The sequence below is a fragment of the Podarcis erhardii genome, assembly GCF_964252035.2.
Source record: "Podarcis erhardii genome assembly, chromosome: 7".
NCBI lineage: Eukaryota > Metazoa > Chordata > Lepidosauria > Squamata > Lacertidae > Podarcis > Podarcis erhardii.
The window spans coordinates 75622428-75642517 of NC_138511.1; the positions used below are offsets into that span (position 1 = coordinate 75622428).

The 20090-nt window shown below is 47.5% G+C and overlaps 2 protein-coding genes across 3 annotated transcripts in view; one reads left to right on the top strand and one right to left on the bottom strand.

The window, feature by feature from the left end:
* Positions 1 to 7393: 7393 nt before the first annotated feature.
* Positions 7394 to 15653, top strand: TMEM147 (transmembrane protein 147). Of its 2 annotated transcripts, none has more exons than XM_081869692.1 (8): positions 7394 to 7417; positions 7923 to 8048; positions 9374 to 9443; positions 10981 to 11046; positions 11250 to 11386; positions 12943 to 13027; positions 14271 to 14392; positions 15340 to 15653. In XM_081869692.1, the coding sequence occupies exons 2-8, from the start codon at positions 7972 to 7974 to the stop codon at positions 15458 to 15460; spliced, it is 678 nt and encodes a 225-aa protein (XP_081725818.1). In that variant the 5' UTR covers positions 7394 to 7417; positions 7923 to 7971; the 3' UTR covers positions 15461 to 15653. The 2 variants fall into 2 exon arrangements, with proteins under 2 accessions (XP_081725818.1, XP_081725817.1); XM_081869691.1 differs by lacking the exon at positions 7394 to 7417 and adding an exon at positions 7449 to 7473.
* Positions 15654 to 17758: 2105 nt separating this feature from the next.
* ATP4A (ATPase H+/K+ transporting subunit alpha) overlaps positions 17759 to 20090 on the bottom strand; it is a 31930-nt gene continuing 29598 nt past the window's right edge. Inside the window, exons 22-23 of the mRNA XM_081868749.1 lie at positions 19794 to 19885; positions 17759 to 18862 (exon numbers count right to left, since the gene is read on the bottom strand). Of these exons, the coding sequence (XP_081724875.1) occupies positions 18834 to 18862; positions 19794 to 19885 (121 nt within the window). The 3' untranslated portion in view covers positions 17759 to 18833. The remainder of the gene's footprint in view (positions 18863 to 19793; positions 19886 to 20090) is intronic.

Below are 20090 nucleotides of genomic sequence, written 5' to 3' on the forward strand. Positions count from 1 at the left end.
GAGTGACTAGGGACAGTTGCCACTTCAGAAAAGCTCACTCAGGGACAATTTCAGCACGTCCTGGGAGCATAGATTGCCTGCAACAGATGTCATGAGATTTGGGTGCTTGTGACCAGGCAACAGATGTATGAACGTCCACAGGATGCAGAGCTGTGGAACAGGAATAGCCAGCAATATCATCCTCCAGATGTTGGACTCTAGTCCAACAACATCCAGAGGGCACTCTGGCCAGCCACAAAGCAGGGAAGCAGGCAAGTGCAGAGCTGACCTTCCACATGCCCTGCTTATAATCTTCCAAAGGCAGCCGGCTGGTCACTGTTGTTGTATTCAGGGCTGCATTTCACTCTAGCAAAAAGTGCTTCCTCTTGCGCAAGGGAGGACCCTGACCCTCTGCTAATCCATATTGCCCATTGTAGCCTTCTGAAAAGTTCCTCAAGAGGACTGGGATTTTGTGTTAGTGGGAACAACCCTTGGATTCCACCCAGTGTTGAGAGCAAGCAGGTAAGCTTCTCTCCTCCAAGTTCCTTACATTGCCCATGAGGCTCTCGCTAGGCACCACCCCTCACTGGTTCTACTTTGCATTTTCCAAGTATTTTTGCCTTGCTGAGATGAGTTCTTGAGCTGTGATGAAGCTTCTTGCCTGCCTGGATGGAGAGTTAGGGATGTGTATGTGAGCTAGTGAGGGGTGCAGCCTGGCTTTTGCAGAACTGTAATGTAGCCTGTGGTACAAAGGGAAAAGTCTTGTATGTGACTCATGGAAGGTTTCCCACAAAGGAATGCTGAAAAAGATACCTGACACCTGGACTAGAGGAACACTTTCAAATATGTTGAGCAGCTGCCTTCAGGTATTTTCCGTATGGCAGGCAAAGACTCATGCTGCACTTATTGTGTATATGAATGGATATACATCTAGTTTTGCAGTTTTGTAACCTTTTAAAGGTTGATAACTAGCTATGCAAGCATTGGCGTCCTAGACAACCTTGTCAGTGGTTTCAGATGAAATTGTCCTGCCTGCCACAGGTCAGTTTTCTGAACAGAGCTATCCAGTGTCTGCGCAGAGCTTGCGTCCAAACGCAAAGTCATGTCAATGACAGAGGCTCTCAGTTTTAGGCTTGGCAAGCAGCTCATTCCCAAGTCAAATGCCTCAGCGCAGCCCACTGTTACAGCTCTGTCTTTGTGAGCTGGCAGTTCTGGCAAATATTTCCTGCCTCCAGATTGGGATGGAATTTTCTGAAAACTGTAGCCTTATTAACACATTGTGCGCTGCTTGCACAGTCTAATGCGAAAGCGAGAGCACCGTTTTCTCGATTGTGCATCTTGTGTGAACTCGCTTGCATTTAAGTTTCAGCATCCAAACCAAGATAGGTGGGAAGGGTAAGAAGGATAAGATCATGTCTGGGCTTTTGGGGGGGTTGATGCTCTTGTGCTCCTGGAAGATTTTGCATGGATGGCCCTCCATATGTTGTTGGACTACAGCACCCATAATCCCTGACCAAAGGTCATGCTGGCTGGGGCTGATGGCAGCTGAAGTCCAACATCACCAGCAAGGCCACAAGTTCCCTATCCCTGCAGTAAAAATAAGACCAGAATGGAATAAAGTGATAGCAGGGAGAAGACGCGGGTGGCACTGTGGGTTAAACCACAGAGCCTAGGACTTGCCGATCAGAAGGTCAGCAGTTTGAATCCCTGCGACGGGGTGAGCGCCTGTTGCTCGGTCCCTGCTACTGCCAACGTAGGAGTTCGAAAGCATGAAGTGCAAGTAGATAAATAGGTACTGCTCCGGCAGGAAGGTAAACGGCGTTTCCGTGCACTGCTCTGGTTCGCCAGAAGCGGCTTAGTCATGCTGGCCACATGACCCGGAAGCTGTACGCTGGCTCCCTCGGCCTATAGAGTGAGATGAGCACCGCAACCCCAGAGTCGGTCACGCCTGGACCTAATGGTCAGGGGTCCCTTTACCTTTACCTTTTAGGGAGAAGCACTTAGAGCTTAGGGCATGAGGGCCATGGCCTCCCCTTGATGTATGTCAGGCATGTCCAAAGTCTGTTTCAGGGGCCTAATCTGGTCCCTGTAGCAGTTTATCTCCACTTCATCAAATCTGGCCCTCTTAGAAAAAAAGTTTGGGCACCCCCTGTCATCAGCATTTCTTATTCTCAGGTGATGCTTCCTCCCAAAGCTGACGGGAGATATTGCCCTCCAGATATTTTGCACTACAACAGGAGTAGGTATCTGCCTTCCAGCCTGAGGGCCTCATACTCTTCTCAGTAACCTTCTGAGGGACACAATCTACCGGTGAGTGGGGCCAGAGGCAGCAATGGGCAAAGCAGCAGCTGTAGATTTTACTTTGTACTGTGGGCTTGTTTCTACATGCACACACACACACACACACACACTACCCTCCGCCCAGGGGAGCAAGAGGCATTGCCAGAATTCAAGGACACCTTCCAGCTAGGCAAAAACACTTGGGGCAGAGCGTAAAGCAAGTCCTGTGAGGGCAAAGTCCCTGGGCCGGAGGTTCCCCACAGGTTGTGGGAGGCTGATAACAGATAACACTAAGGCAAATGGACCAGTAGTCTGATTTAAATGTAAGGTCACTGCCTATGTCCCTATCCAGATGGAAGACAAAATCTGTCCTATTCTCGTTGGCTTTTAAAAGTATTTGGCTGTTTGTATGATATCTGACCCCCACTCCTACCCAGCTTGGGAAGCATACCTGTTGTATGATTTCTAGTTGCTGCCTTGTTTTCACTATTTTGTCTGATGCTTGTTTGCTTTTATTATCTTCATTTTTGTGATTTTGTTGGGCACCTTTCAGCTTACACAAAGGATAACTAGCTGTGAACCAAGCAGGACACTTCCGTTTCCCCTTGATATTCTTCAAGTAGGGAGTCAAAGATTTGCCACAACCGAAGGAATATACTTTTATATCCCGGTCCAGTGGCTTCTAGTTTTCACTTTGGTCAGAGGGGCAAACCTATATGCTGTGTTGATCGACCAAGGGTAGAAGATGGTGCTTGTACCATCTTGTTCTGATCTTATCCTGCTCGAGCGCTTCTCATTAGGCTTCACGATTCATTTGAACTTGTGGTGTGGAATGCTCTCAGATCTGATACTCCCTTTCGAGTTGCTTGCTCTGCTCAGTCAATTGTGGCTGGAAACTGCTGTGACAGATCAAAGGCAGGATTCTATGGCTACCTTGTTGTGATTGAGGGAATTGCTGGAGGATGAAGCCAGAGACCTGTCCAGAATGCCTGCAGAGCCAGGTCTCCCCAACTGCTCAATCCCTGCTCTTGGATGCATTTCATGCAAATGTGTTTGGATTAAGCCATAGGCAACTAACGTCCTTGCAAGGAACATGCTTCCCTCTTTCCTTTTCTAGAGAAACCCACAGACCTGTTGCAACTCCTCCTCCTCCTTGCCATAATGGAAGATCTCTTAATGTGCAGGTGAATGCCTGTGTTTTCATGTGATCCATTCTTGAATTTGCAGAACAAATGCAAACAGTAGGCTGGAAGAAATCCCAGCACTGTATCTTTTCCCCTGACAGGGTTTGTGGTCTTCCAGACTCCTGATCTCCTGGCGAAAACTGGCGAATCCCTGTCCAGGCGCCCTCTTTGCAGTTGGAAAACATGGGCTCCTCAGTATGATTTAGTATACAGTCTAATATTTGTGATGGAATCATATCGCCCAAATGTGGATGCCGAAACTCTTCATCCATAGCGCCACCTGGAGGTATCTCCTCTCACTGCACCCAAGCCAACCCTTTCTGTTCTGTTCAAGGTCATCCTGTATCATTGGGTGCTGCTGTTCCGGAGGAGTGGGAGGAGGAGGAGGAGGGCGGTGCCTCATCCACTTACGAGATCACGTCAGCTGCAGGATGATGATGAGGTCCTTTAGCAGAGAGATAAAATCACGAAAGTGGAGCAGCTGATTTAGGAGCTGAACGTGCTCCTGATCCACGATCACAACAGCAAATCTCTTGCTACATCCCCATTGACCAAAACTGCCTCCAGTTGGGCTCATGGAGCAGATTAGAGGATTAACAACCTAATTAAACTGCATTCTCCTACCCTGTTGGTAAGCAGAGGCCTGCTGTGCTTGAGATCACATACTTGCCAACCTTTCACAAATGATAACGGGGAGATGCTTGCAGTGCCCTTAATTCTTGTCCTTCTCCAAGCATGTCCTACTGCTTCCACTATCACAAACTGGTGAAGCCTGTAACTTTGCTCTGCACAAATTTTAGGAGCAAATAAGGTATTTGTTCTTCGAGGATACAGTGGTACCTCGGGTTACATACGCTTCAGGTTACATACGCTTCAGGTTACAGACTCTGCTAACCCAGAAATAGTACCTCAGGTTAAGAACTTTGCTTCAGGATGAGAACAGAAATCGTGCTCCGGCGGCGCGGCGGCAGCAGGAGGCCCCATTAGCTAAAGTGGTGCTTCAGGTTAAGAACAGTTTCAGGTTAAGAACGGACCTCCAGAACAAATTAAGTACTTAACCCGAGGTACCACTGTAGTTTTAATGTCAGGCCCCTGACCTTTTAAAAAAAAAGAAAGAAAAAGCTTTCCCAGTGAATCAGAATCGCATCATTTTATATTCAGGAATGCTCAGTCCCTGCCTCTAATTTAATTATTTATTTAATGATAGATTGTTTTATTATTAAGTTTATACCCCACCTTTCTGTATACTGGGAGATTTTATTAACCAACAGGGTTGCCAGCAGTTTGAAATGCACCACATTTGGGGAAGGGTTGTAGCTCTGTGGGAGAGCATCTGCTTTGCATGCAGAAGGCCCTGAGTTCAATCCCCAGCATCGCCAGGTGGGACTGGGAAAAGACATCTTTGAAATCCTGGAGATCTACTGCCAGTCAGCACAACTGCTGCGGAGCTGGATAGAGCAATGGGCTAACTCTAAGGAAGTGTCCTACGTTTCTAACTTCCAGATGCTGTTGGAGCCTGACTCCTATCTGCCCCAACCACCTTGGTCATTGGTCACAGGTGATGGGAATTCTAGCTCAGTTAAAAGCACCAACAGGTAATGGAAATAACTCTAACTGAAACTCTAGCAGAAACCTTGAGAGCCAGTGTGGTGTAGCAGTTAAAGTGTGGGTTATTATGACCTGAGAGACCAGGGTTCAAAGCCTGACTCAGCCATGAAGCTCACTGGGCGACTTTGGGCCATTCACTGCCTCTTAGCCTAACCTACCTCACAGGGTTGTTGTGAGGAAGGGGAGGACCATGTTATGCTATCTTGAACTCCTTGGTGCAAAAGGTGGCACATAAATGCAGTAAATAAAAAAAATGTCTGCCTGAATTACAACAATTATATTTAAACTTGCATCAGCCCAGATTAGATTAGAATATGCAATCTGGACACACTTTTGTGTGTGTGATACATTTCCTCTCGTTTGGCCATCCCTCAGCGGTAACCTTCGAAACAGCTACAGGCCCAGCCCTTCATCAACTAATGTTTGCTCTATAACTAATCCAGAATGCGGCAGCTAGACTGGTGACTGGGGGCGGCCGCTGAGACCATATAACACCAGTCCTAAAAGACCTACATTGGCTCCCAGTATGTTTCCGAGCACAATTTAAAGTGTTAGTGCTGACCACTAAAGCTCTAAATGGCCTCGGCCCAGTATACCTGAAGGAGCGTCTCCACCCCCATTGTTCTGCCCGGAAGGCTGAGGTCCAGCGCCGAGGGCCTTCTGGCAGTTCCCTCACTGCAAGAAGCAAAACTACAGGGAACCAGGCAGAGGGCCTTTTTGGTAATGGCGCCTGTCCTGTGGAACACCCCCCATCAGATGTCAAAGAGATAAACAACTACCTGACATTTAGAAGACATCTGAGGGAAGTTTTTAATGTGTGACATTTTAATGTATTTTTAACCTTTGTTGGAAGCTGCCCAGAGTGGCTGGGGAAACCCAGCCAGATGAGCGGGGTACAATAAATTATTATTATTATTATTATTAATCAGTCAGCTGATTTGCAGTTTAGGAGGGTTGAATTGAATCTCCTTTCCGGATGTTTTGCAAACAAAGCAGCACCTTGCCCTCAAAGGAGACTTTTGTTGGTGTTGGCTGGCTAGTGGTTTAGATCAACGGGAAATCAAGAAATCTGTTCCAAGGGGATGAAGGGATCCCAGCATGGATGCGTTTATGGCTGTTACACGGCAAAACTGTCTTGTAAAAGCAGAAAGAGAAGGGTCCGTCTTTGCGCCAGTCTATTCTCTGACCCCACCCTTCCGATCCTTCCATCTCCGCCTTAATAAAAGGGACAGAGATAATCTCTGTTTATGCAAGGGGATTAGGCATAAGGAAGAGAATCCCACACAGCTCCTGCGGCATCAGCAGGGAACATCTGGCCGCGCAGGGATGGATTTAGTTGTCTTTGGAAGGGCTGAGGGCAAGAGGAAATGGGGAATGCAGCAGCCACAGACCTGGCAAGTTTCGTTCCTTGCCATCATAAATTCGTAGGCTTGACTCTTGAAAAGCTTTCCACTTTTTAAACTGTCTGGCCCTCACTCTGCGGCTGTTCTCAACCACCATTTCTCACCCCCATGGTAAGCTGCAGCAAAAGCTTAGAAACCACTACAATCATTAATTGCATTTATATCTCACCTTTTTATCCAAAGAGCTCAAGGTGTGGTGTACATGGTTCTTTCCCTCCTCATTTAATTTCCACAGCAACCCCAAGAGGTAGGAGGTTAGGCTGAGGGAGGCTGGCCCAAGGTCACCCAGTGACCTTCATGGCCCAGTGGATATTTATTGCAGCAAATTATTATTATTATTGTTGTTGTTGAATTTATATACCGCCCTATACCCGGTCTCAGGACGGTTCACAAATGCTTTTATGAGCAAAGAGGAGGTCATTGTTATGTGTGCTGTGCAGAGGAGAGGAGAGGAAAATGTAAGCATTTGATCACTGGGGCCGAAATGCAAGAAGTATAATCTGTGGCTTTTTTGCGCAAAGGACACGCGTGCAACAGGGACAGTCTGTGTAGCAGCAGGAACTCTCTGGTTTTCCCAAGTGAATTGCGCTCGTAGTTCCAGAAAGGGCGGCGAACTACGATTCCCACCACGCAACTGTCGCCGCAATGTTGATTCCAGCGACAGTTCACGGATGTCGCCGGAAGGCGCCGCTCGCCGCCCTTCTTTGCGCAACAACACGCTTTTAAAGGCGTGCAATCGCCGTGCGAATTAAGAACTACGACGCCCGCCATGCCCTTGGGGCGCCGCTCGCGCGGTGCACCTTGGGAGTTGTATTGCGCCCGTTCCGAACGCAGGATAGACAGGCACTCGACAGAACTACAAGCCCCATGATGCAAAGGAAGTTCTAGGAAGGGAGGGAGAGGGGCGCGAAGCTGCACGCATGCGCAGATGCAGAGGGTGACAGCGGGGAAGACGTGAAATCAGTAAGTACCAACGGGAGTGGAGGGCGGTTCAAGCCTAGAGACCCGTCTACTCAAGAGTAAGTCCCGCTCAGTTCCATGGGGCTTGCTCCCGGGTAAATGCTCGCTTTCCCGCAGCAGAAGCAGAGGCTTCCTTGTAGGCTTTGAAGCAGAGGCTGAATGGCCACCTGTCATGGGTGATCTCGCTGGGATCCCTGGACTAGATCACCGTCAGAGTCCCTTCCAACCCGACAATTCTGTGACAGGTCCCCCTTTCCCCGACCCCGAGGTTACTTGCAGTCCTGGCAGGGGAACCTGCGGCTCTCCGGAGCTCGCTGGACTCGCAACTCCCATCCTTATCCCTGGGCAGGAGGGGGGAGGGAGCTGAAGCCCAGCAACCCCAGATGGGTTTCGCGGGTGGGGGAGTGGAGACTCCTTGGCTGGCTCCGTGCTGTGGGTCAGGATGTGGGGGAGGCTGCGCCTGGTTCTTTGCTGTGCTTCTCATCCTCCCCTTTCCTTCCTTCCGGAGGCGGCAGGTGGGACGACCTCGAGTCTCGACCCGCCAGGCTGGCTGCGAGATGACCCTCTTCCACTTTGGGAATTGCTTTGCCCTCGCCTATTTCCCCTATTTCATCACCTACAAGTGCAGCGGCCTGTAAGTGTTGGGGGTGTGTGTTTGAGGGGTGGTGGGAATGTGAGGTGCATTGTTGGGGGTGATGTGGGGAGGCTCTGGCTGAGCTGGGAGGGATTTGCTTCACCCTTTATGAGCAGTGTGGGAGACGGGTGGCGCTGTGGGTTAAGCCATTGAGCCTAGGACTTGCCGATCAGAAGGTTGGCAGTTCGAATCCCGGTGACGGGGTGAGCTCCCGTTGCTCGGTCCCTGCTCCTGCCAACCTAGCAGTTCAAAAGCACGTCAAAGTGCAAGTAGATAAATAGGTACTGCTCTGGCGGGAAGGTAAACGGCGTTTCCGTGCGCTGCTCTGGTTCACCTGGCCACATGACCCGGAAGCTGTACGCCGGCTCCCTCGGACAATAAAGCGAGATGAGTGCTGCAACCCCAGAGTTGGTCACGACTGGACCTAATGGTCAGGGGTCCGTTTACCTTTATGAGCAGTGCATTTTGAGGGGCACATAACGGATGGAAAGCTAGAATGGGAGCAGGCTTTGCATGGGATGGTGTGGGGTATACAAAACAGAGACTGGTGCCTTTTAATGTGTAGGAACACAGGAAGCTGCCTTATATGTCCATCCATTTCAGTATTGCCCACACTGACTGGCAGCAGCTCTCCAGTGTTTTGGGAAGGGTTCTCTCTCTCTTTCCCGTTCCTACCTGGAGATTCCAGGGATTGAACTTGGGATCTTCTGCATGTGCTCCTTTTGTAAACCACTGGCAGCCTCAAGCTTGCTGTTGCTTGGGAATTCTAAGAAGCAGAAATATCAGTGCCATTCCAAAGGCTTTGAGAGAGCGTCCAAACGCAGATGAGCATTTGGTGCTTGTTCTCCGGCGCTGAATGCGAAATTTGGATATGATACCTTCAGAGGTGCCTAAATGTGTAGCAAGTAAACAAACCAAATTTCCAGAATATAAACAAACCAAATTTCCAGAATATAAAGGGTGGTAAATAAAGTGCTGGTCCGACTCAAATTACACCCACTGAAGCTAATAGACATGGCTAACAGATTCATTGATTTCAGTTTGGAGCAGGGCTTAGCCTATTATGGGCTGCATGCAGTTATGGGAACCGTCCCCACTCTGATGCCCTCCAGCTGTTTCGGATTACAACCCCCCTCATCCCCTATCATTGGCCATGCTGGCCAGGACTGATGGGACACAGTTCTGTCCTTTCATCTCATTCGGTGGGGCTAGGGACCAAGAAATAAAAGCTCTGAGAGGGAAAACAGCCATTAACAAGAGAGCTCCTTCTGCTTTAGCAGTATCCCATCCCACAAAGGACTCTTTTTTATTTATCCCCCTTTCAGGTCAGAGTATAATGCCTTCTGGAGGTGTGTCCAAGCCGGAGCTACCTACCTCTTTGTCCAGCTTTGCAAGGTATTGCCCGACCCCTTCGCTCTCTTGAAGTTATGAGGAAGTAGCGCATGAGAATCTGGATGCCGAGAATGTGAAGTCCATTACAAAGGAGGCACACAGCTCTCTCGGCAACACCCTTGCGCTGGTGCATAGTTTGATGGGTTGTGCCACGGACTTTCTGAGTTTGATCCCAGTCTGGTGTCCAGCAAGGCAGGACTGGGGAATATGGGGCCTTCTCCATGTTGCTGTACTCTTAACTCCCATTAGCCCCAGGCAGCATGGCAAATGGTGGAGGGTGATGGGAGATTAATTTCAGCAACATTTAGGAGGCCTGTCACTGCAGCGGTGAGAATATTTGTTCTTGTTTGGGCCATAATTCTGTATCCACTAAGCTGGGAGTAAGTGCCATTGTAGTTTGTTGGACTTCCCTCTAAACTGGGCAATCCTATATATGTGTTAAGAGCCTGATTCTGATGATCACCAGCAGAAGCTCAGAAAGTGAACAGAGAAATTGTGATTTCCCTCTCTCAAAGCGCTAGAACTCCCTGAGTCTGTCAGTGAAGCTGGATGTTGGAAGATTCAGGGCAGACAGAAGAAAAACGCTTCTTCACACAGCACAGAGTTAAACTGTGGAACTCTCTTCCACAGGAGGCAGGAATGGCCACCAATTTGGATGGCCTTAAAAGAAGATTAGACAAATCCATGGAAGATAAGAGTATCAATGGCTACTAACCAACATGCACTTCTGAATGCCAGTTACTGGGAAAAGCAGTGGGGCAGAGTGTTTTCATGCTCTGGTCTTGCTTTGGGGGCTTGTCACAGGCACCTGGTTGGCCACCGTGAGAACACGGTGACCACTGGCCTGATCCAGCAGGACTCTTTGTATATTAGAATCTGGGCATATGAAGTCAGCTAACAATGGGTACTCAATGGACAGTCCTGTACCTGTGATTTCAGTAGCCTTTCTAAAAAATAATAATGCTGTGCTGTGCTAACTTTTTTGCTCTTCCCCAAAGAGACAGGGCCTTTTTAGTGGTGGCCCCTGAACTTGTTGTGAAGTGCCGTCCCTGGGAATAGTGCCCCCCCCAACTGTTGCCTTTCACCACAATCCTTAAAATGTTAAAACAAAATAAAAAAATTCCTTCCAGTAGCACCTTAAAGACCAACTGAGTTAGTTCTAGGTATGAGCTTTCGTGTGCATGCACACTTCTTCAGATACTTCTTCAGATTGGTATCTGAAGAAGTGTGCATGCACACGAAAGCTCATACCTAGAACTAACTCAGTTGGTCTTTAAGGTGCTACTGGAAGGAATTTTTTTATTTTGTTTTGACCATGGCAGACCAACACGGCTACCTATCTGTAACTTAAAATGTTAATCGTGAAATTTTGCTGCTCATTCTCATGGGCTGTAGTGAAGGCTCGAATCGGAGAGTGTTCTATATTTTCAGGATTCTGGTAGAACATAACTATGTCCACTTGTCCACTGTACATTTCCCTCCCTGTTTTTATAAATGTTTTCATTCCTCAATGTTGGTTGCTGCCTTCTCTCTCTTACAGATGCTGTTCTTAGCCACCTTCTTCCCGACTTGGGAGGGCGGCGCAGGCGCTTACGACTTCATTGGAGTAAGTCTAGCACATGGGCAAGCACATGGGCAGGGTGGGAGCCTACAAGGATGGAGGTACAACTACCCGCATCACATACTACTGACTGTCCTACATAATTGGGAACATCCATGCTTGCATAACTTGAGGGATGTGGATTCGGGAAGATGGGGGGGAATCGGGGTTTTCCTGTCTGCTGCACTGAAACCTTTCTCTTGTACCAGGAATTCATGAAAGCCACCGTAGACTTGGCCGACCTGGTGGGCTTGCACCTGGTCATGTCGCGGAACGCAGGGAAAGGGGAGTACAAGATCATGGTGGCTGCCATGGGATGGGCCACAGCGGAGCTCATCATGTCCCGGTGAGTTGGGCCTTAGCCCCGCCTCAGGGGGCGGAGCCCAAAGCTAGTGGGGGAGGTATGTGGGCGGATGCTCAGTTGGAGCCACTTATCCCAGGTAAATGTGAGGTTCTGATGTGGGTTTTTATGCCTCTGCCTCCTCCATCAGCAAGGTTGCGTGCTTTTATTTTATTTTTTTACGTACTTTTAATCCACATTCAGTCATCTGGAGTAACTATTAAACCCCTCGTTCAAATGAATGTAACAGGCTCTAGTATTCTGACTTTACCCACAAAATGCCTCCAACAATTAAAAATGAATAGTACCTATTTGACCATCAGTTACATGGTTTGTTAAAAAAAACTATTTTTGTTTCCTTTTTCATCATCACCTTACAATTGCTTAACTCCGCCTTCCTCCTCCCTTTCAGCCCAATTCTTTGCACTTTCAATTTTCTGTAAAATTCCCCACAAGCCTGATATGTTTCAGCAACCAGCTGGAACAAATATTCTCTTTTCTTTCTCTTCCCCCCAATGATTTAAATAACTCTTTTAAGTTGTTTAAAGGGTGCGAGTTCATTCTCATGAAGGTGTGGTTTGTTTCTAAAATGATAGGCGCTGGGACTTGAATCTGCCTGCAGGGGCTAATCCTTACACTGCGACATAGCTTGGATTGTTGTTGCTTCATTACTGAGGCAGACACACTCTGCACATGCCTGTGGAAACTTTAGTGTGTTGGATGTCCCCATGCTGAACTTTGACACAGAATAAATAAATAAAATTGTCCAGTAGCATCTTAGAGACCAACTAAGTTTGTTCTGGGTATAAGCTTTCGTGTGCATTCACACTTCTTCAGATCCCTTGGTATCTGAAATTTAGTTGGTCTCTAAGGTGCTACTGGACAATTTTTAAAATTTATTTTTACACAGAATATTAGGCTCTGGTGCTACATTCTAGGGAGCCTTTGTGATGAGCAATCCTGAGTGTGCAGCCCTAGGTTTCATTTTGAATTTGGAAAGACTTTCATGGCTCATAATTACAGGCTGATCCCTGGTTGTGCAAGAGCTTTTGGAAGGTTGTTCTTTTTTCTTTTTCTTTTTGCAACCAGTGTGTGTGTCGTGTCTGTGTGTGCATGTGTAATGTTTGGTTTCGAGATGGTTGGATGTAGCTGCATGCAATCAGCACTGCTGTGACAGGCCATCAGGTCTCCTGCTGTCACCTTGGAGCAGCCATTCCATCAGGCTGCCTCTGAGGGAGAGACAGGAAGCAGAAGGCTCATTCCATTCCCTTTGCCAAAAGCCCAGCTCCATCAGTCACCTCCTTACCAGCTGGTCATTGTAAGAACAGCTGTTTAAAAATTGGTGCCTGAGTTTGACTTCTTCCTCTTCCCTCCTTGTCCTTTTCCTTTGAGTGCCATGCTTTTTTAGATTGCAAGCCTGAGGGTAGGGATTGTCTTGTTTTAATTGATTGCCCACGGGGCACTCTGGGGGTCATTTTGACTGAAGAGTGGGTACCAAATTCTCTGAAGAAATGAATAAATAAATGTGTGAACTGTGTCTGACGCCGCTGTGCTTTTGACAGATGCATCCCGCTCTGGGTGGGAGCTCGTGGAATTGAGTTTGACTGGAAATACATCCAGATGAGCATCGACTCTAACATCAGTCTGGTAAGTGCTGATTCTGCTGTTGCCTGTTGCGAGCTTCTCTAAGCAGTGCCCCTGCTGGCGGGGAGGAAGCATGACATTTGGATAGTGTTCCCTGGTTTTATTTTCTTCCCCTGCTGTTCTAGTGGTGGTGTTTTTATAAACACAGCAGTAGAGTTGACAGAAGAAATACACTTTTGTGTGTGTGTCCCTGTGTGTTCCGATGAATCAATCCAATTAACTGTTTGAGTAAAACTGCAAAACTTTGTATATGAGTCTGAATGCGCGTGAGAATAATAGTTCAAAAGAGACTATAACTCTCAGTGTTAATGTTCCTTCTGAACTGAGCTGTTCTTAAGTGACAGTGGACTAGTTGCATTTTAAAATAATGCATTTTAATAAAATCCATACTTGCTATGAGGCTTGTATAGCAGGCAGCCTGGAAATTTTACAGGTGTATACTTATAGCGAAGTCACTATCTGAGTGTGGATCCATAGGCAACCAAAACACCACTGTCTATATACAAAAGGGAAGTATTGCATCACATAATTTTGGATTGCCCTCTTCTCGACACCCATCGCAGAGATCTCCTAGTGACTCCCTTACAACTCAAAATACAGTCAAACCTTGGTTGTTGAACGTAATCGGTTCTGGAAGCCTCTTCGGCTTCCAAAATGTTCAACAACTGAGGCGCAGCTTCCAATTGGTTGCAGGAGCTTCCTGCACTCAAGCGGAAGCCGTGTCGGATGTTTGGCTTCCAAAAAACGTTCGAAAACTGGAGCATTTACTTCTGGGTTTTCAGCATTCAGGAGCTGAAACGTTCCAAAACGGAGGCGTTCGGGAGCCGAGGTTTGAGTGTATCAATTTGCAAAGGGTCTGTAATCCAATCTTTGTTGAGGGATGGTACTCCTGAAACTACCAATATTGTTTTGCGGTACTTAGCCGAGGTCTTTAAATCTAAATCTAACGTTGCCTGATTTATTCAGTGGTGGTTATCTAGTCTTTTATATATTGTATGTGTTTTGGATTATCAAAGTATTTGGGTGACTTTGTATGATTTTACTGTTTTAACTTATGCCAATAAGGCTAGTTACAACTATGGATAACAGTGGTGTATAGGGTGTATGATATAGCCTGTCTAGGAGAAGAAAAACTCTGGCCCTAAACCTCCGCTGCCTCGCGAGATGTGCCACAGAAGGGATTTGGAATCATACCTCTCTCTGTTTGCTCCCCTCACGCCCCCCCCCCCAATTTTTCTTCTCCTAGGTCCACTATATTGCCACAGCTGCCCTGGTATGGATGTTTACACGCTACGATTTACCCAAACACTACCGACTGCCCCTCACTTTCCTGCTGGGAGTCAGTGTCTACAAGGCTTTCTTCATGGAGTGAGTCACTGGGTGCTTGTAGCTTGGAGGTGGGACTTGGGGCTTGTGCGTTTCGGGCCGTGGCTTCCATTAGCTGATTGAATATAACGCAGCTTCTTCGATTCCTTCAATACCTTGTTCAGTATTGTCTACACCAGCTTCCCAGATAATGTTGGACTGTGACTCCTGTTATTTTATTCATTGCATGCACATCCCATCTTTCCTCCAAGTTGCTCAGCGTTGTGGTTCTCTTTGTCCCCATTTTATCCTCACAACAACCCTGCGAGGGAGGTCAGGCTGAGAGTTGAGGGACTGGCCCAAGCTCACTCAGTGAGCTTTCATGGCCGAGCAGGGATTTGAACCTGGGCCTCCCAGGTCCTAGTCCAACACTCTAACCACTGCGCCACACTGGCTCGCTGTTAGCCTTGGTCAATATCATCCCAGTGGTCAGGGATGCACAGGATTGTCGAAAAAGGGGTCTGCACTGACTAGAAGAGGCTCTCCAGGGTTTTAGCTGAGAGTCTTTCCCATTCCTACCTTGAGAGCCTAGCGATTAAATCTGGGGACGTTCTGCATGCGGAGCATGTGCTCTGCTGCTGAGCTATGACCCTTCCCCAAATATATAAGCATTAAACATTGCAGGATGTTTTCTTTTAATCATGGAAGTTTTAAGCATGGAAGTTAAGTGGGACCTCCTGCTCTCCTGCCCCACTAAATCATCCTTACAGCCACGGAAGGACTGTAGTTCAGTGGTAGAGCATCTGCCTTGCATGCAGAAGGTTGCAGGTTCAATCCCTGGTGTCTCCAGGCAGGGCTGAGGAATGCTTCTGTCTCAAACCCTGGAGAGCTGTTGCCAGTCAGAGTGGACAGCACTGTTCTAGATGAACCAGTGCTTTGATTTGGTAGAAGGCAGCTCCCGATGTTCCTCTGCTCCTTACTAACCCTCTCCCTTTTCTTTCCCTTCCCAGGTCTTTTGTCCATGTTTTTCTCCTGGGCAGCTGGACAGCCCTCCTAGTCAAGGCTGTCATCACCGGCCTCCTTTCCCTCAGCTCCCTGACTCTCTTTGTCACTCTGGTACACAGCAACTGAGGGTTCATTCCTTCCCACTCGGGGAAGAGACATTGCCTTTGCCTCCCGGCGGGATTGTCCGGCCAAGTCACTGTCGCCAAGTCGAGACACGGTTTGATCCTGCCCGTGGTGAGATCGGCCTCAGCACGGCCTCTGCTTGCAGACAAGGGGAATAATAATAATAATAATAATAAACAGGTTTTGGTATTTCTGTGGTTTGCAGTGGTTAAGTTCTTTTTGACTTCATTGGAGGTTTTTAAATGGAGGTTGGGTGGCCGTTTCCCAGGGATTCCTTAGCTGTGATTCCTGCATTGCAGGGGGGTTGGACTAAATGTCCCCTGGGGGTCCCTTCCGGTGCTACAATTTTATGATTCTGTGACTGTCGTCTGAACAGGCCTGTTATGCTGCATGGGAATGGCGTCAAATGTGGGTCTTTGTTTTCTCCTTGAAGTAGGCGTGATCAGTGTCAAGTCAGTGGTGGCTTTGCAAGGAGGTGACTTGACTTGTCACAGAGTAAGGCAGGGTAGGCGTAAATGCATTGTAGCTGCTGAAAAGCATCTGTGTTAGACCCAGGAACCAAATGCCTGCTATTGTGTCTTCCCATCTGCCTTCTCCTTGTCAATTTGAGGGCCCCACCACCCCAGAATAGGTTTGCTTTGTGTGAAAAGTGTAAATAATTGCTTCCTGCGCATCTCTAAATTTAGGGTGGAATAATAGGAGAGTCTAATAGCAGGAAGTGACAATTACATGGGTGTGTGCACCCAAAAGCTTCCTGGGGAAGTGGAGTTCTTTCCATCAGGTTGAAGGGAATTAAGCAAGCTCTTAGTGATGTATGGAAGTGAGAGCTGGACCATAAAGAAGGCTGATCACCAAAGAATTGATGCTTTTGAATTATGGTGCTGGAGGAGACTCTTGAGAGTCCCATGGACTGCAAGAAGATCAAACCTATCCATTCTTAAGGAAATCAGCCTTGAGTGCTCACTGGAAGGACAGATCCTGAAGCTGAGGCTCCAATACTTTGGCCACCTCATGAGAAGAGAAGACTCCCTGGAAAAGCCCCTGATGCTGGGAAAGATGGAGGGCACAAGGAGAAGGGGACGACAGAGGACAAGATGGTTGGACAGTGTTCTTGAAGCTACCAGCATGAGTTTGACCAAACTGCGGGAGGCAGTGGAAGACAGGAGTGCCTGGCGTGCTCTGGTCCATGGGGTCACAAAGAGTCGGACACGACTAAACAACAACAAGCAAGCTCTCTCTCTACAGTGTGATATTTTCCCTAGTGAGTTGGTTGGAGGTTCTTGAAAATGTACATACCTATAGCAAAGGGACCCTTTAACTTTCCGTATAAGCTGGTGCACAGGGCAGTGGGCGACTCTGCTCCCTGTTGAGGGCGACTGCCATATTTTGATTCACGCAGACCCTGCAGTTCTGCATGCTGTTGCAAACATTTTCGATGCACACCACCGAAGGCGTATGAAGAAATAATTGTGCAGCTCATGGTTGAGATCTGCTATGGTGGGGGGTGGGGGTGGGACTGGATCTGGCTGACGGGCCAGGTCCTTATCTCTCCCGTGGGCCAGGTTTTACAAGTGTCAGATCACTCAGTGCCATCATGAAGCGGTGCTTTGAAGACCCAAGGATCAGCTGGTGGCTGGGGCTTCAAAGTGCTGCTCAGAGCTCTTTGCACAAGCGCTCGCTTTGACGTTTGGTTGGCTGGCGTGCAGGGAGTCTGGAGTGCCCAAGGATCTGCTGGTTGGTGGTGCTTCAGAAGCCCTTTTTGGCCCGGCTCAGCCCCATTCCTGCCTACCCACTCCTATATGAGGGATTCCCAAGCTGGGGTGCAGACTTATTCCAAAGGAGCAGTGAAGAAGTTATCCCAACCCCACCGCCTTGACACCTGCCCCTTTGCTTAAAGGAGCAGGGGAGGATCCTTCAGAGGGTGCCTTTGCCAACACAGCAATTTTAGTCAATTGTACCTTAAGACAAAGAAGAAGAAAAACATCTGCATAGGTGCCTGGTCAGCTGGAGTAGACCCTGCTTCACCCTGGTTGAGCAGCAGCATGGATAGCTACAAGCCCATTGACACTCAGTGGGCTACACAGCTGTGCAAATTTATTGATTCAGAAATCGTTTGTATGATGACGGACTGCAGCACACACCATCACTGCCTGCCTGCCATGCTCGCTGGGGTTGATGGGAGTTGTAGTCCAGCAAAATCCGGAAGGCCATGGGCTCCTGGCCTCAGTAAATAATGCTGACCTAACATCACCAAAAACTTGAATGCAGCTCCCATATAAACGAAATGCCAATCTGCATTCATTGGCTTATCTTATGTCATTTTATTTTAATTCTGTTTCTCATGCCTTGCTTGCCCTCCTCCCCTCTGCTCTGTCACATAGAGATTTTGTTGGCATGCTGCTTTTACATGTATATTTACAGCCTTCAGAGTTATAAACTTAGTATTTATTTTTTAAAAAATGCACATGAAAACTTTCATGATCTAGGAATCCTGTGCCAATTTGTTACACGGCTGTGATCTCAGCACCTGCAATCATACATATATAATTTCCCTCCACTCTGCATATCAGCACCCTTAAATCATTTCTTGACGAAGGGCTAGCTATCTTCCCCCAAAGTAGCTGAGTGGGAACTGTGATAGCCTGAAGTTTAAGTTTTATCTTAAAGGTGTTGTTTGCATCAACAGAAGTATTGTGTCCAGATCAAGGGAAGTAATAGTACCACTCTATTCTGCCTTGGTCAGACCACACCTGGAATACTGTGTCTATTTCTGGGCACCACAATCTTAAGAAGAATATTGACAAGCTGGAACGTGTGTGGAGGAGGGCAACCAAGATGACCAGGGGTCTGGAAACCAAGCCTTATGATGAGTGGTTGAGGGAGTTGCGTATGTTTAGGCTGGAAAAGAGAAGACTAAGAGGAGATACGACAGCCACTTTCAAATATCTCAAGGGCTGTCACATGGAATATGGAGAAAGATTGTTTTCTGCTGCTCTAGAAAGTAGGGCCTGGACCAATGTATTCAAATTACAAGAAAGGAGATTCTGACTAAAAATTTGGAAGAACTTTCTACCAGTAAGAGCTGATCAACAGTGGAGCAGACAACCTTGGAAGGTGGTGAGCCCTCCTTCCTTGGAGGCTTTTCATCAGAGGTTGGGTGGCCATTTGTCAGGAATTCTTTAGCTGAGATTCTTGGTCTGGATGACCCTCGGGGTCCCTTCCAACCTTACGATTCTATGATTCTGTGGTGTGAAACGTGGCAGGCTTGGCTCAGCAGTACGGTTGTTGATGACAGAAGCAAATCCTTGATTTCCTTGTCTCCGTTGCACAAGCAGGGAAAATGGGGAAAAGCTCCGCCCAAAAGAAGCTTTGCCTTTTAGTAGTAGAGTTCTTTGTCCCACCAACCTGGAAAAAGGGATTTTTTTTACGATTAATTTGCAGAATTTGTATGCCATCCTTTGGCCCCAAAAGGCTCTTGCAGCTGCATACAAAAATCAGTTTCAAAGATGTCCCCTGCCCACAGGCTCATAATTTAAGAAAACAAGACAAACGAGGGGGAAAGTAACAAGATGGAGGAGAGAGAAAGCAAGTCGAGAAACAAGTCCTTAAAAATTACAGCCAGTGTCAGTTCTGGCTGTCTTGCCCTTGGTTCAGATAAAATGTGAATAAGAAGGGTAGATTAGTATATGAAATCACACATGCCATGCAGAAGGTGGATAAAGAAAAGTTTAACACTAAAACTCGTGGGTATCCAATGAAGATTTGGGACAAATAAAAGAAAATATTTCATGGAGAAAAAACAAAATAAAAAAATTCCTTCCAGTAGCACCTTAAAGACCAACTAAGAGTTGGTCTTAGTTGGTCTTTAAGGTGCTACTGGAAGGAATTTTTTTATTTTGTTTTGACTATGGCAGACCAACACGGCTACCTATCTGTAACTATTTCATGGAGCACATAGTTAAACTATGGAACTCACTCCCACAAGAGGCAGTGATGGCCACCAACTTGGATGGCTTTAAAAGAGGATTGGGCAAATTCTTGGAGGACAAGGCTACCAATGGCTTCTGTGTCCTACAACAGGAATTCAGAAGCAGGCTGCCTCCGACCGTGGAGAGAGACCATTGCAGGCTTCCCTCACAAAGCCCAGGGAGCTGGAGCATCACATTCCTGCCTGCTGTTCTGAGTGCTGCTTTGGCTGCCAGATGCAGGACCAAGACCAGAAGGTTGACCCAAAGGTCAGTAGCCACAACAGGGCAGGAGAGTGTGCCTGAAGACCCACATGTCATTTCTACATTGGCAGATGCAACAGGTGAATTCTCTTCCCCTAGTTACTTACTTCCAGGGTGTCTCCGGACTCCCAGCTTTCGGATTTCATCATAGACAAAGATGAGAAGGCCATAGGGTAGCGGCACCAGCCACCACTGGAATCTAAGCAGGAAAAAGGGTATTCAGTGCTACGTTGCTAAGCCAGCCAGCTGAGCTCAGTTATTGTTTCGTTGAGTTGGCCCAAGGCAAGACAGAAAACCGTTCTCAAAAATGTAGCATCACTAGCAGGACAAACAAAGGGAGGGGAGTCCAGGAGCTACATATAAGGGTTTATTTCAATGCATTTCAGAAACAGAATCCTTTCTCA